General features: G+C 52.8%; 1 protein-coding gene across 1 annotated transcript in view; it reads right to left on the reverse strand.

The window, feature by feature from the left end:
• Positions 1-3,720: 3,720 nt before the first annotated feature.
• Positions 3,721-15,648, reverse strand: part of EFHD1 (EF-hand domain family, member D1) — a 43,048-nt gene continuing 31,120 nt past the window's right edge. Inside the window, exons 5-6 of the mRNA XM_004674193.2 lie at positions 10,815-10,949; positions 3,721-4,921 (exon numbers count right to left, since the gene is read on the reverse strand). Of these exons, the coding sequence (XP_004674250.2) occupies positions 4,787-4,921; positions 10,815-10,949 (270 nt within the window). The 3' untranslated portion in view covers positions 3,721-4,786. The remainder of the gene's footprint in view (positions 4,922-10,814; positions 10,950-15,648) is intronic.

The following is a 15,648-nucleotide window of genomic DNA, read 5'->3' on the forward strand; positions in this document are numbered from 1 at the left end:
ATGGCGGAGTGTGATTTCTGAGCTGGGTATTTAAAACACGGTGCGGTTTGCACGTGCTCCTTCATGTAGCACGTGCTTTGTGGGCGCCCAGCCGCCATGTTGTGAGGACATTCAAGCTGCCCAGCGGAGTGTCCCCTGTTGAGTGACAGAGGCCTCCAGTGGCCAGACTCGACTTGAAAACTGCATGAGGGAGGCACGGTGAAAGTGGGTCCTCCAGCCCCAAGTCTTCAGGTGACCACAGCCCCAGGTGGACCAATGACGCCTAAGCCCCGAATGCTCTCAGCCACTGGTGAATTCCTGGCCCTCCGAACTGTGAACTAGTAGACATTAATGACTGTTTAAAGCCCCAACTTATGGGATGAGTATTTTTTAAAGCTAAAGCAAATAACACAGTTACAATTTTTAACAGTTTTCTTTTTTTTAAAAGATCAACTTATTTATGCATACAAAAACTGGGGTACAGGCCAGAGGTGGGGGGCTGGTGAAAGTATTCACCAGAGACAGAGTGGGGAGCATAACAGGCAGATGTACTGAAATCCACCGCTGAGGGGAGCAGTGGGGAGACAGGAGAGGTCTGCTGCACCCTGTGGGTCACCCCCTGGCCAGGGATTGAACTTGTGCTGCAGTGATAGCTTCATAGTGCTGCACTTTAACCCCTTGCACCACCAGGAAGACCCCACAATTTTTTAAAAATAATAGCTTATTTTCACATCATTTTGTGCCTTTTTCCATCTCAGTTGCAATCCCGTGGGCTTCCCATCACCAGATCACCCCTGTGCCATCACCACAGTCCAGTGCAATTCCCTCCCCCCATTTTTGATCCTATCCCCACTCCACCCCCATAAAATGTCTCTGGTCTATAGCTGTTCATTATTATTGTTATTTTCTCTCCTGGTCCGTTATACTGCTATGAGTGAAACCATCTGGTATTTTTCCTTTTCTTTCTGGCTTATCTCACTAAGCATGATCTTCTCCAGCTCCATCCATGTTGCTGCAAAAGACATGTTTAATTTTTTTTTTGGTTGCTGAGTAATATTCCATTGTGTCTATGTACCACTTTTTAATCTAGTCATCTACTTTTGGGCATTTGGGCTGCTTCCATGTTTTTCCAATTGTAAATAAAGCAGCAATAAACATGGGGGTGCAGGTGTCTTTTTCAATCAGTGTTTTTGTGTCTTTTGGGTAGATACCTAGGAGTGGGATTGCTGGGTCGTAGGGAAGCTCCATGTTTAGCAGTGTGAGGAACCTCCAAACAGTTTTCCATAGTGGTTGTACTAGTTTGCATTCCCACCAGCAGTGCAGGAGAGAGCTCCTTTTTGACCCCACAATTTTTAACAGCCCACTAACCACGAGGCACAGGCCTTCCAGGTCCTTCATCACCATCATCACCATCACCCCACTTCACAGGTGAGGAAGCAGGTACCATGAGGCTGCTGCCCACCATTATAGTCTCATTGCAAACCCTTAGCTTCCAGGGCACAGGCAGAACTGACTGGCTTGTCGCTTATCTAGTTGGTGGGTTTCCCTATTGCTCCAAAGAGGGTCTTCACCTTTCCAAGGAGAAAGCTGTCCCCACAATCTTTGCTGGCCTCACTTTTCAGGCGACGGTCCCCTCAGGCCAGTCTCCTATGGCAGGGGGTGTGGAAGGCCCCTGAATGCAGGGTAGCGGTCCTCCCTTTTCCATTTTTGTTCAACAAACCTCTTATGTCCTTGCAAAACACATGGCATGAGTGCTTGCCACATGCCGCAAGGCTGCTCCCACTGCTGCAGGTCGGGCGGTGTTCATAGTCCAAAGGGAGAAGCCGGGAAGGAAGGGGGACACTGCATAATGCTGTGAGGACTGCAATGGGGAACAACTCGGGGTGCAACGGGAGCCCCGAGTAGCGACACTTCACCTCCCCTGGGAACTGAGAAGCTTCCTGAAGATACTCTTTAGGCTGAGTCAGGAAAAATGAGAAGCAACATGCCAGGGGAAGAGAGGGAAGGAGCGCCAGGGAGAGAAAACAGTCTGTACCAAAGTCGGAGGAGTGGCATGTTCTAGAAAGTGCTAGAATGTCACGTGCATCTACCTGGAGCATACAGTTCAGAGAGAGAAAAGGATGCTCCAGAGGGAGGTCAGAGGAGCAGGAGAGGCCAGCTGGGGCAGACACTGAAAGTGGAGCCTCAGAAGTTGAAGGGGAGATGTCAGGAACAGCTTGTATTTCTGAGGCTCGTTCTCCCTTGGGGGGGACAAAGGGGGGACAGGAAACTGCCTCAGAGATGCAGAAGCAGGCCAGTGGGGGTCAAGGCCGCGGAGACCTATGGTGAGAGGCCCCACGCCCCTGTTTGTCCCCGTCTGGGTCACCGTCTGTCGTCTGACATTCAGGGACTTGAGCTCTCGCATCGGCCAGGTGTCCAAAGAGGCAGAAGGGTGTTTTTGCATAAGGACACTGCTGTCTCCATTTCTTTCTTTTTCTTTTTTGTCAGATTTTAGAGTAGTTTCAGATTTGCAGAATAACTTAGCAGACGATAAAGCCCCTCTCTGACTTAGTGTGGTAGTCATACACTTGCTATATTTGATGTAGCTGTGCTGATACGTTATGATTATTATCAAAGATAATTATTTATTTATGCGTACAAGCAGTGGGGTGCAGGCCAGAGGTGTGGGGGGTGAGAGGATTCACAGTCACAGAGTGGGCAGAACAGGCAGATTGACTCAAACCCACGGCTGAGGGGAGCAGCGGGGAGACAGGAGGGGTCTGCTGCGCCTCGAGTCCCTCCCTGGGGTCGAACTCAGTGCTGCAGTGGCTGCGGCAGCTTCACAGCGCCGAAGCTCAGCCCTGGGCCACCAGGGACTCTAGGTTTGCACATTCTTCTACCTTTGACTACAATGACTTGTATCAACCATGACAGTGTGGCACAGAACAGAATTCACCTGCCTTAAAGTGTCTCCCCCATCCTCCCCCCTTCTGCGTCGCTGACAGCCCCTGACCCTCCATCCCCAGCCTTGTCATTTGCAGGGCAGTGGGGCGCCCCTCAGAGAGGCTGCTCTCCCTCAGCCGTGAGCACCTCTGTCTCCTCGTTGAGAGCTCCCTTCTTTTCGTTGTCAAGGAGCCTTTCCTCACTGAATGACTAGTCCTGTTTGCTTCTCCACCGCCTATGGAAGAACATCCCGGCCACTGCCAAGTGTGGACAATAATTAATAACGAATACTGCTTTTACCACTCACGTGCAGCTACTTTTGTGAAATACAAGTGTCCACTCACATGGCTCAATCCCAGGAATTAAGCTTGCCAGCTGGCGCAGCCGGGGTCTCTGCTCCTTCTCATGCTGGAGGGGACCCTACCCGGGAGAAACATGCCCGGGGCATCGCTCTCGGTTTACGCAGAGACAGTGACCCACTGTGGGGAGCTAAAGGTATCCTCTTAGGGCAGGGGTCCTCAGCCTGGCTTCCCCGAACACCCTGGGATTAGTCATGGAATGAGGGCTCATCGGCCTTCACACATCTCAAGGGGTCTAGGAAGCCAAAGAACTGAAGCAGACTTTAGCAGCTATGGGAAGAATCCTAGCGGACAGACGAGTTCAGTAGTCAGAATGTGCTGGCAGGAGACCCCAGTCCCCAGATGCCCCCTGTAACTGTACTTCGGGGACTCAGTGTCAAACAGGTGCCTGGGCTGGACCTGGCCCCCAAAGAAACACTCTCCTCTCCCTCCCAATTCAAAGACTAGAAGCACATTGAGGTGAAGGCCAAGTTCATCTGCACAGCTTTATTTAAAAAGAAGTGGCTGTAAGTTAGAAATGCCCATGTTTTTTTCATGGTAAAGACAGTAGTTACAAAAGAGAAGTAATAAATAGGATGTCAGGAATTATTTTTAAAAATACAACATCCCCTGGCACTTGAGCCATCCCAAGAAGGAACAGCCCAGGACGCTGGTGCTGGTGGTGGGCACAGCGTCCCTCCACGGTGGAGTAGTGCTGGAAAGTGACTAGATGATGAGGCTGGTCACGACTTTTGGGGTTCTGAAAGGTTCTGGATGTGTCACGCGGAACGTCAGGGGTCTACTGTCATGTGACTTGCATAGGTCAGTGTTAGCATGAACGCTCCTACGCTTCATAGGACTTCCAACTATTCTTTCACGCTGACAGTTAAGCAGTACAGTGTTTCGGAGTCAAAAAAAGCCTGGACGGGAAAGAGATGTGTGCAGGGGGGTGAAGAGGCCAGGAGAAAGGCGATGGCCAGGATGAAACTTCCAGTCTTTTCTCTGTGCTGTCCGCTGGTCACCGTGCTGCGCCCCCTGCTGGAGAGGAGGTGGGCCCTGGTCCATCCTGGCTCCCCGCAAGCCTCCCCAAGGTCAAGGGAAGCCTCCCCAAGGGAGTGGGAGAGTCAGGTCCAGTGAGCACAGGGCGTGGGAGGGAGAGGGCCAGAGACGAGTCCCACAGGAGTCCTACTCCTCCAGGGACCGTCCCCTCTGAAGATGGCCAAGCGGGGAGCTGCGCAAGTTAGCACAGCCGGCCACTCTCCGAGAAGAGTGGCAGAGAGGCAAAGCAAAAGGCAAGGCACTTCTGGCTACAGAGAAGGTCAGACGGAAGCGGGCAGAGAGAGGCTGGAGGCCGGCTCCTCCCAGGCCTCTCTGGAGGGCTCTACCCTGGCACGAGAGCTACCACCACCAGGTGAGGGAGTTGCATTGAGCAGAGATGCGGAGGCTGGCTGGGCAGGGGCCTGGGTGGTGAGGACGCCCATCAGCTTCCTGAGGGCCGGGGGAGGGGTCTGTGAGGCACAGCTGTGGACAGAGGTCAGGGTCATCCACTATGCGCTGAAAGTGGCCTTCAGTTCCCTGAAGGCCGCCTGGCGGGCCCTCCTCTTCTCCTCCTCTTGCTTCCGTTCCTCCTGCTCAGCTTTTAACTCAGCTTCGAACTTACTGGCAGAGGCCAAGGCTCGGACCTGCGGAGAAACAGCCAAAAACAGACCCCAGGGTGAGGGAGGGGAGAGACGCGTGGACAGGGGGAGGGCCTCAAATCGAGCTAGGTAGTGTCCAGCCATGTGACACAGGCCCCTGGTCTTGGTGGGGGGAGGACCCCCTCAAAAAACACTCCTCTGGTCACCTGCTTCCTCCAAAGTTTGCTCCCCAACAGCAAGGATACTTTGCCCTAGCCCTGCCTGTTCCCGTCTTCATTCCCGTACCAGGATGCGACTTAGCATCCTCACCGTTACCCACTGCAGTTCTAACCTTACTTTCGAGATAATATGGTTTCATTCGGGGGGTATGGGGGTTACAAAACGAGCTCCCTGCAAGGATGGGGGCCGGCAAGCATCTTCCCTAGATTCAACACTGCTTTTATAAGGCCCACTAAAACATTCAGCTTTCTCTCAGTCTATCCAAATTTACTTCCAAACCTGCTGCGTTTCTGTCGGTGTTGTGAACAGGCTTTCGTACCATTTTTTAAATTTGATTTTCAGATGCCACATCAGTGACATCCATCTTGAGATGTTCTACCCCAGAGCAGAGTTTTTTTCTGTGAGTGGCTCAACAATTTGGTCCGATTTCCGAACGCATTCTTTTCATAGCGACTGCTGAATTTCTCACCCAAGTAGCTTTTTCTCTTCACACCTCCAACAAACTGGATCCATTCAGCTCCCCCCACCATAATCTGTATCATTACCATTTTTCCTATTGGCTAATCTGATAGGCAAGAAACCAGGCCCTTCTTTTTCTCCTTTTTGATGAATTAACCACTTGTCAATTCATTTTTCTATTTAACTGTTTTTCTTTAATTTGTAATTCTTTACATAATTTATCAATCCCTTGTTCCATACTTTTCCGTTTTTTTCTCTCAATCTTTTAATTTTAAGGTTTCTCAGGTCATACAAATATTTCAATTTTGACACAATCAAAATTCCAACCATGACTATTTATATTCTATTCCACCCATTTCTATTCTGCTTTTCCATTTTACACGATGATTAATAAGGTCTTCCATACCTTGAAAGTTTTAAACCTACTCTCCTATGTGTTCTTCTAAAACTTATGTTTATGTTCAGTTTTTTAAGTCATCTAAGCTTATTTTAGTCAAAGGGGACTTACTTCACTTATTTAGGTGGACAGTCAACGATCTCAATACTTTTTTTGTTTTGTTTTGTTTTGAAAACTGGGCAGTAGGCCAGAGCTGTGGGAGGAGTGAGAGGATCCATCAATGACAGAATGAGGAAAACAGGCGGATCCCCTGAGATCTGCTGCTGAGGGAGCAGCGGGGAGACAGGAGGGGCCTGCTGCGCCCTGTGGGTCCCTCCCTCGCTGGGGATCGGACTCAGGCCCTAGTGGTGACAGTGCTGAGACTTAACCCCTAGGCCACCAAGGAGGCCCAGTGCCTTTTCTTAAAGAGCTCCATGTCACTGACCGGATGTCTTCTCCATACCCTACACCCCCACCCGAAGGAGTTTTTTTGATTATTTCCTACCTTGTCCCACTAACTGGTGTATTTATTCCTGTACCCACACCACTTTACTTAACATTATTGCTTTTAGAACGCCTTGACCTTAATTAAGAAAGTAAATGTTCCTTCATCATGTTGAAGAAGCGTGTTATTTTATTTTAAAATCTGCTATTATGAATAAGGATTAAACTGCGCCAAGTGTTTCGGATACTTGTAACTGAGACGATCGTATTGTTCTTATTTGATCACTCTATATGAATATATTTAAAGATTTTTCTCTATATGAATATATTTAAAGATTTTTCAAACTGAACATCAATTTCAAATGTCCCAACTCCATTCCATTTCTTACTGTGTTAAGATTGTTCCTGTTATATTCATGAAACTGATTTTTTTTAGGACGTATTACTTTTATTTGGTTTTGTTGGGAGAATCATAGCTCCCGAGAACGCATGTGATACAATCATTTTCAATGGGTGAATCGACTTTGTGGCACTGTACCCTGTTGAGAGCTGGCCCCCTTATGCCCCCTTACGCCGCAGCACTCAGCTGCCTGAGGGGCAAAGTGTGGGCTGGCAGAGTTGCTGAACTTCTGCTCATAAATATCTTTATCATTCCTCATAGTTCCACACTCACTGTCTTAAAAACAGCTTGACTGTGAGCCTGGTGTGAGTGTTTACTCCACGGGAACCAACCCCTGCTACAGATGAGCTGTCTAGACCATCTTTTCTTAAGAAATGATCGGAACATGGGCCCTCGCTGGTGGCACAATGGAGTGAGCGCAGCATGACGAAGCCAGGCGCAGACACTTCACAAGTTCGATCCCCGGCCAGGCAGGGACCCCCAGGGCACGGCAGACCTCTCCTGACCCGCCCGCTGCTCCCCTCGGCGGTGCACTTCGTCATTCGGCCTGTTCTGCTCCCCACTCTATCTCTGGTGAAGCCTCTCACCCCCCTGCACCTCTGGCCTGCACCCCAGTTCTGTGTGCACAAATAAGTAAATCTTTTAAAAAATGATTAGAACATGTTCAAAATGCAAATTAAATCTTAAAGTATGTGTCGATAGCTTTCTTCCTATGCATTACTCCCCAAAATGAAAGAATGTTCTTCCAATATTTAAAAACTATTATGAAATTCAGCAAAGAAGTCACTCACGTCATTGAGAAGTGAGCAAACTTCTGGCATCCGTCTTTACTTTGTCTTACAGGCACCAGTGATCTATGAACCAACAGTCCACTGGAGTCCTAGCTTCTTTTCAGTTGCCACCACAGGCGGGCTACAGATGCAAGACCTTAGCAAACCCAAGGAGCCGTTCCTTTGAGGACCCAAGGTGGTGCCGGGTCCGCCATATGCATACAGAGCTGGGCTGCCAGGAGCCTCATCTTCTCCAGCAGCAGAATCACTGGTGGGCTCGTGGTTCCTGGGGAAAGCCACGTTGGAGCCTTCCGTGCAGTTGGGGTGGCCTTCTGCTGTGAGACAGGGCTGAGGGGAAACTACACCCCCCCAAAACTGCCTTTCACATGGGAGGACGTGCCTTTTCTTGGCCTGAAGACTCCTCAGATTTTATCCTGAAACTCAGTTCATGGGCCACCCTGGTGGCGCAGGGGGTCAAAGTCTCAGCGCTATCAAGCTACCAGCAGCCGCTTCAGCATGAGTTCGATCCCCAGCAAGGGAGTGACCGCGGGGCGCAGCAGACCCCTCGTCCCCCGCTGCTCCCTCCGGGCCACCTGCCTGTTCTGTGTGTTCCAGTCAGTCTGCCTGTTCTGCTCCCCATTCTGTCTCTGGAGAATCCTCTCACCACCCCCACCCCCCACACCTCTGACCTGCACCCCAGTTCTTGTATGTGTAAATAAATAAAATATGCAAACAAAAATAAAATTAAACCCAGCTTATACCTTTTCTCCTCAGACCATTCCCACTCTTGAGGGGAGGGGATGCCAGTCTCGATTTTTTTAATCCGGCCAACTCCCTCCACACAGCTCTGCCACCTCGCCCACTGCTGTGCCAAGCCTCCCGTCACGCGGTCTCGAGTCCCGGGTGGATTCGCCCCACTCGCTCCCAGCCCCTCCGGCGCTCAAGGCCTCCAGCTGTGCTTTCCAAGAGCGCTGTGGGCTGGGAAGCCCTCCCACTGGCCAGCTCCCTGGACACACCCCAGCTTCCATCTGGGTGGGGCCCGGAGGGCTGGTCTGAGGATGCAGTGTCGGCAGGCTGGGGAAGGCCTGACCTCGGGAAGCCCAGCGCGCCCTGTCCAGTCACATCCAGCGAGGACAGGGGACTGTCCTTACCCTCTGTGCCTCCAGGACGGGAACGCCCTCGGTCTTTCCCACGGTGGAACGCCCGCCCTCCCTGATTACAAGGTGACTCCTCCTTCATCTCTGAACATCTGTCACAACGTCTGCTCCTTTGGGGCCCTCTCCCAAATCTGAGCGATGAGGCCCTCCTTCGTCATTCATGCAAACGTTTATTGAGGCCCCGAGCCAGCGGGCACTGTAATTACCAAGATAAACACCCACTCTGCCTTTGAGTCTGGGCGAGGAGGCAGACCATAAACATAACCAGTTCACAATGTTACTGTCATTCTTTTCATCTTTTCTCCTGGTTACAAAAAAACAGCACACGCATGTTATAAAACATTACCAAAATCTATTTCTTAAAAAGTCCCTCACCCGCCACCATCACTGATACGTTGGCATACGTCATTAGCCGCGCTGTGCTGAATACATAACAAAGTGGGATCTCAAGCGTGCGGCTTGCTGGGCTTCTCCACACGTCAGTCCACCCGCCTCTGCTTCCACAGCTGCAGGGCCTGGGGGCGGCGTGTGGACTCGGCTCCTGGACATGGGGGTTTTGGTGCTTCCAGATTCTCCCTCTACCCACCATGCTGCGTCTGCAGGTCCAGCGCGCTGGCCTGTGTGTGTACCTGGGGGGCACAGTCCTAGGCGCAGATCCCAGAGCAGAAGGATGTGCGTGGTGACGGCCCACCTAGCTGCCCTCCAGAAAGCAGAGCCAAGGAGCTCCCCGAAAAGATGCTGAGCGAGCCCGGGACAGATGCCTGACGGCAGCGCTCACGGTAAGGGCTGGGCGCTGTCCAGTGGAGGCACAGGAAGGAGCCGAGAGGACGCGACAGGTCCCCTCACAGGGGTTTTGAAGGAGGAGTAGAGTTTTCTAGGAAGAGGCTGGGGAGGGGGTGTCGCTGGAGAGGAAACGGGGTGGGGGTGGTGCTAGTGTGACAAGGCAAGAGGTGGAGCGTGTCAAGCGCCTCCGGAGACGTCCCCCTGCCAGGCTCGGGCCCAGGGGAGGCGTGTGCTCTCGGCGCCTGCCCAGGACATGCAGACCCACTGTGTGAATGTGCATTCACTGGGTGAGTGGGGGGCCCTCCTCTCACCCCTATTCCTCGCGGGAGGGAGTATGCGCCCTGGGGAGGCCCGACGTCGGGTCTGCCACCCCCTTGCGAAGCAGCAGCATCCCCAGGCCTTGGGGAGGTGCCTGGCAGTTGGGGAAGTGCCGCCCCACCATGAAGAAAGGGCCCCGCCTATGCCAGGGTGGGCCTGGGGCTCCCGGCACCCTGCAGCGAGCTGCTGGCCTGTCCCTGATGCTGTCAGATGCTTTCCGGATTCAGACACCAGGGGGCACCAGGCCACCGTGGGCTGGAGTCTGTCTCCCGGTGGCACCACAGAGGAGAGGAGCCCTGCCTAGGCGTCGCCTGTGCCAACGTGGACATCTCTGGCCTCCCAGCAGACCTCTGGGGTAAGCCAGGGCGTCTCAAGGGGCAGCCTCCGGGAGGCAGGGGCCAGCTCGCTGAGCACCTGACCCAGAGTGTCACCTTCACGGCAACCCAACAACCGTCCCGGTTGTGCAGGAGAGTTAACTGAAGCACAGATTATTAACGGGGAGCGCGGAAGAAACAAGATAAACCCGGCAGCCTGACCCCCTGAATTGCACGTCTCTAAGATTTGGAGCCCAGCCAGGGGTGGGCTCGCCCTACATGCTCAGTGACTGGATGAACAAGGGATGGAAGCTTCCAGAAGGATGCCGGGACCATGGAGAGTCCGTCCAGCTCCCATCCCTGTGAATGGAGCATACACCAGCTTCTCCCCTGCCCCTCACCTACATACGGTGTCATGGAGGTAACTCTTCAAGCAATGCAACAGTGGCTTGGGAAAGAAGATCTTTTAGGCAATTCTGGATCGAGACCGGGAGCATCATACCAGTAAATCTGCTGAGCCCAAAACCAGACCAGTGGCGTTTACCACGCCATTTTGCATTTGCATTTTCAGCTTGCACACACGTGCACCTCCTCTCTGCCATGGGGCACAGCACGTGTATGTCGAGCTGTTGCTGTCCTGGGGAGCTCCCCCTGCGTCAAGGGGGAGGGGTCGTCCCGCACAGGAGCCAGGCACCTACCTTGGCTTCAAAGAAGTCCTTGGCACCCTTGACGCCCTCCAGGGCAACGTTGATCTCGGACAGCTTTGCCAGCGCCATCAGCCCACTGTCCTCCTGCAGCTCCCCGGCGGCGGCCTTGTGGAATATGAGCAGGAACTGCAGAGAAGGGCGGGCTCGGTCACGGTCATGGTCAGGGTCACCGAGAGTGGCCAGCAGTCCCCTCCGCCCCAGCAAAAGTCACAGTTGCCAAGCCCATCGAGGGGGATATATGTGTGGGGTGTGGGGGACACAGCGGTTCCCTCATCACACTCAGCAGTGAAAATATGCCCGCTCCGGCCCTCCTGGGGGCTCGAGGGGTGAAAGCACAGAACTATGAAGCTGTCTCAGCCGCTGCTGCGCGCAGCCTTCGCTGTTCGCTGTTGGCGCCTCAGCCGGAGGTGACCCCAGGGCGCAGCAGACCCCTCCTGTCTCCCCGCTGCTCCCCTCAGCAGTGGGCTTCGTATGTCTCCCTGTTCTGCTCCCCACTCTGATGCTGGTGAGTCCTCTCATCTCCTGCACCTCTGGCCTGTACCCCAGCTCTTAAATGCCTAAATAATAAAATCTTTAAAAAGAAAAGAAAACCTGCGCACTCTTTGCAAGGATGCAGGAACGGGCTCCCTCTCTTCCAGGGGTTGGGAGTGTACGTTCAAACTTTCTGGAGGGGACTTGGCGAAACGTTGACCAAAAAAGTGAGTCCCCCTCTCAGCGCTTACGCCGATGCATCCCTGGGGAACATTTACTCGGTGGTTTGAGAAGCATCATGTATAAAAGCTGACATGGACAACATCCTATTTTTAAAGCCACCAATGAAAGGATCCAAGAGACCTGTATTACTGTTTTTAAATGGACAAATCTAAGATTTCTCATGTTTTGTTTTTTTTTTAAAGATTTATTTATTCATACAGAACTGGGGTGCAGGCCAGAGATGTGGAGGGTGGGGATTCACCAGAGACAGAGTGGGGAGCAGAACAGGCAGATGGACGAAGTACACTGCTGAGGGGAGCAGCGGGCGGGTCAGGAGAGGTCTGCCGCGCCATGTGGTCACCTCCAGGGCAGGCGGGGATCGAACTCATGCGGAAGTGGCTTTAGCTTCTTAATGTTGTGCTTTAACCCGCTGCGCCACCAGGGAGGGCCCAGATTTCTCATGTTTTTAAGATCGTTCTGATCTCCCACTGATGGCCAAAGCTTGGTGCCTTCCAGGAGACCGCTATCCATCTGGTCATTTCAAATACTTTAGCTCTACCACCTGCCTCTTAATTTTATTTGACTTTTAAAAGTTGATCCTTTTCTTGCCTTACACTTAGAGAAAACTTCCTCCCCTCCAAGGTTACAGAAACAATCAGCATGTTTTTGTCTCCTGCTTTTATGGCTTCTTTTTTTCACACGTAAATATTTAATCTCTGAAATTTATTCTGATCTATCATGTGAAGTTGATCATTAACCTTATTTTCTGTCAAACGGTGAGTTAGTAATTCCCACCTTGTTTATTATATAACCCATCTTCTGCCTCCAGATTGGACTAAGGCCACAATGGGATAATGTTTTGTTTACTATCTTTATTATTGACATTTTTTGAATAACAATTTAAATGAAGAAGTATGCAAGGACCCCTCTCTCTCCCTTAAGGCAATTTTGCGCTCTTTCACTTCTCTTCTTGAAAGTATTTTTGATAAGTGATAGCTGTCTGACCAATAAATTATCTTTCTGCCTGGCAAGAATCCAGAGGGACACAGCCCAAGTCTCCACAGAAAGTCTTCCCCACGGCTCCAGGAGACCCCAGGTCAGGCTGGTCTCAGGCCTTCTCCACTCAAAACTGGCTTCCCCAAGGGGATAAAACTTTACCCTGAGTGAGCTGGAAAACCACGTCCATGTTTTTGCCCCCAGAGAATCCCCAGGACCAACTTTTCCAACTTTTGATTTGGAAAAACTCCCACATTTCCCAACAGAATTTCCAAATTCCAGTGCAGGTGCTTTACCAGCCAACTCTGCATCTCCAGCGGGAAATGGGTCGCCTTCAAATGGTCTTCAGTTCCACCTACCCCCTCAAACCCCGTCATTCTCACACAGGCCCCTGACTCCACAGGGGGTGTCACCAACGGGAGGCCAGAGGGGCTGCCCACACCCCAGGGCCTGCAGCTATGCGGAGGCGCTGTGGTCAGCACAGCGGGGCTGGGCAGTCATGTCCACCACTTGCAGCCTCCGAGACTCTCAGTAGAGACCAGCGAAGGCCATGTCTGCTGCAGAATGTGGCGCCGGGACACAGAACACGGGCTCCGAAGAAGCCTCGGCTATGGGGTGACTGAAGGAGGGCCGGCGTAGGGTCAAGGCCAAGTAGGGACCACCTGGCCGGGGTCTCTGGGAAGAGCTGAGGAAGCAAAGTCTCAGATCTGCAAATATGAGCCATAACTGGAGAGGAGGGAAGCCCCAGTCAGCAGGACCAAACCTGTTCTTGAAATAGTCACAGGAGCCCCTCACCCCCCCGCCCCTCCCCACTGCTCCATAAGGCCAGCACAGAACAAGGGACCCCTCCTTGTGGGGAGACAGGTGCTGTCCTGAGTTGAGCAATAGCCAAAGGGCCCAGAGCGGGTGACCATGCCTGTGGTTATAGGAGAGGCCCCCACTCCACAGATCCATGCCATGAACTCTCACACAGCCTGCTCGGCAGGACCCACAGAGGCCCTGGCACCCCGCAGGGATCCTCAATCTAGGCAGTTAAAGAAGAAAACCATCCAGCTCAACCTGAAGACGCCTGGCCTTCCACAGAGCATGCCAGACATTCTCACCAATTTTCACTGTAATCACCAGCCTCTGAATGACAACTTCTCCAACTGCCCAGCCTTGTTTGTCTTCCTATTTACAGTCCACAAAGACTGGTATGCTGTGGAGAACTGGAAAGTGTCCTAGCCACCCCACGCTGAGTTACGCTTCCAGAAGCCACCTGCAGAGCCACTTCCTAGGACTTCAGCCCTATTCCAAATTCCCAGGACTGAGAATCCAACTCACCTAGACTGGCCAGGGTCCATCCACAGTCCAGTCACCCCTAACCAGGGAGGTGGGCACCCCAGCTGCACAGGGCTCCCCGTGGGGAGGGGGCGGGGAGGAGACAGGGACCCACAGCCCAGCACTGACAGGTGTCTGGCCGTCATGAAAGCCTCTGCACGTGAAGACAGGCGTGATGAATTGGCGAGAACAAGGCAAGGCGAGCACTGGGCTCGGCTGCCTGCTCTGAAGGAGACCAGGTGGGGGAACCCGGAGTCACTCCTGGCCACTGCAGCCTGCAGACGCGGCTGCTGGCGTCTGCCATCCTCGCAATGTCACGGACGTGCATGCGCACATACCATCAGTGCTGCTTGGTGACTGCTTTTGGCCTTATTTTTTACGCCATCAGCACTGTTCTCTGGTCATGGGGTGCGGTGTTAAGATTTCATTTATGGCCCTCCCTGGTGGCGCAGCGGGTTAAAGCACAGCACTGAGAAGCTAAAGCCACTTCAGCATGAGTTCGATTCCTGCCTGCCCCGGAGGTGACCACATGGCGCGGCAGACCTCTCCTGACCCGCCCGCTGCTCCCCTCAGCAGTGCACTTCGTAGATCTGCCTGTTCTGCTCCCCACTCTGTCTCTGGTGAAGCCTCTTACTGCCCCTGAGCCTCTGGCCTGTACCCCAGTTCTGTATGAATAAATAAATAAATCTTTAAAAAAAAAAATTTCACTTATGATGGTTCCAAGTAGGCCAATTTCTAAAATGCCCCTAGTCTATGCTATTTTCATAATTAGAAGTGTTTTTCAAGAAAGGTCAATTCTTTGGCCCACTGGGGAGAAAGAGCAAAATAGTGTTTGATGGTGACATATCACATGCATCAAAAAATGCTTGTTTGCTGTGATTTGCTTGGGTGGAACCAATGCAAAGGGGAGAGGAGGGAGTAGAATCAATCACTGGGCACCTCGTAAGTGCCAGATTGTGAGGAAGGAACAGCAGGAGTGAGGTGTTCCTCTCCCTGGCAACCAGCCTCCGCCCCTGTGCCAGGACCTGCTCCTAACTAATCACAGTACCCTCCAGCAATGATTGGTCCAGAAAGTGGGCCCGTACCCCCAGGAGGGCCAGTCAGAGGCCTTCTCCTGGGACTGGTATGCACTATGCCATAGAGAAGCTTTGGGGCCACCCTGGTGGCCTGGGAGTTAGGTCTCAGACAATCACTGGAACTGACCCACAGGGCACAGCAGACCCCTCCAGGCTCCCCACTGCTCCCCTCAGCAGTGGATTTCAGTGGATCCGGCTGTTCTGCCCCCATTCTGTCTCTGGGGAGTTCTCTTACAGCCCCCACATAGCTGGCCTGAGCGTAGTTCTTCTATGGAAAACAAAACAAAACAAGACCCTCTGTTCCCCGGGTGGCTCAACTTGGAATGTGACCAGGAGTTGTGAGCAGCATCTGGACAGCTGCTGGGACCACCACCCATGTGGACACAGAAGAAAGAAAGCCCCGGCCAGAGAAAGCCCCAGGGTAGTTGTACCTGGAGCACTGCCACAGGCCTCGCCTCGCAGGGGCCTCGCCTCGCAGGGGCCTCGCCTCGCAGCCTCGCAGGGGCCTCGCCTCGCAGGGGCCTCGCCTCGCAGGGGCCTCGCCTCGCAGGGGCCTCGCCTCGCAGGGGCCTCGCCTCCCAGGGGCGTGAGTGAGCCAGTCGGCGGCTGGCTTTCCTAGTGGGCTTACTGGCAGCCTGTCTCTTGCACCCAAGGGTCCTGCTGCACACATTTAAGAAAGCACTATTTCCACAAGCATTCAGCAGGAAACTGTTAACACCCTATTGCTTTTTAACTTTATT

Source organism: Condylura cristata, unplaced genomic scaffold (assembly GCF_000260355.1).
Source record: "Condylura cristata isolate star-nosed mole 26May11 unplaced genomic scaffold, ConCri1.0 scaffold00002, whole genome shotgun sequence".
In the NCBI taxonomy this organism is placed as follows: Eukaryota; Metazoa; Chordata; class Mammalia; order Eulipotyphla; family Talpidae; genus Condylura; species Condylura cristata.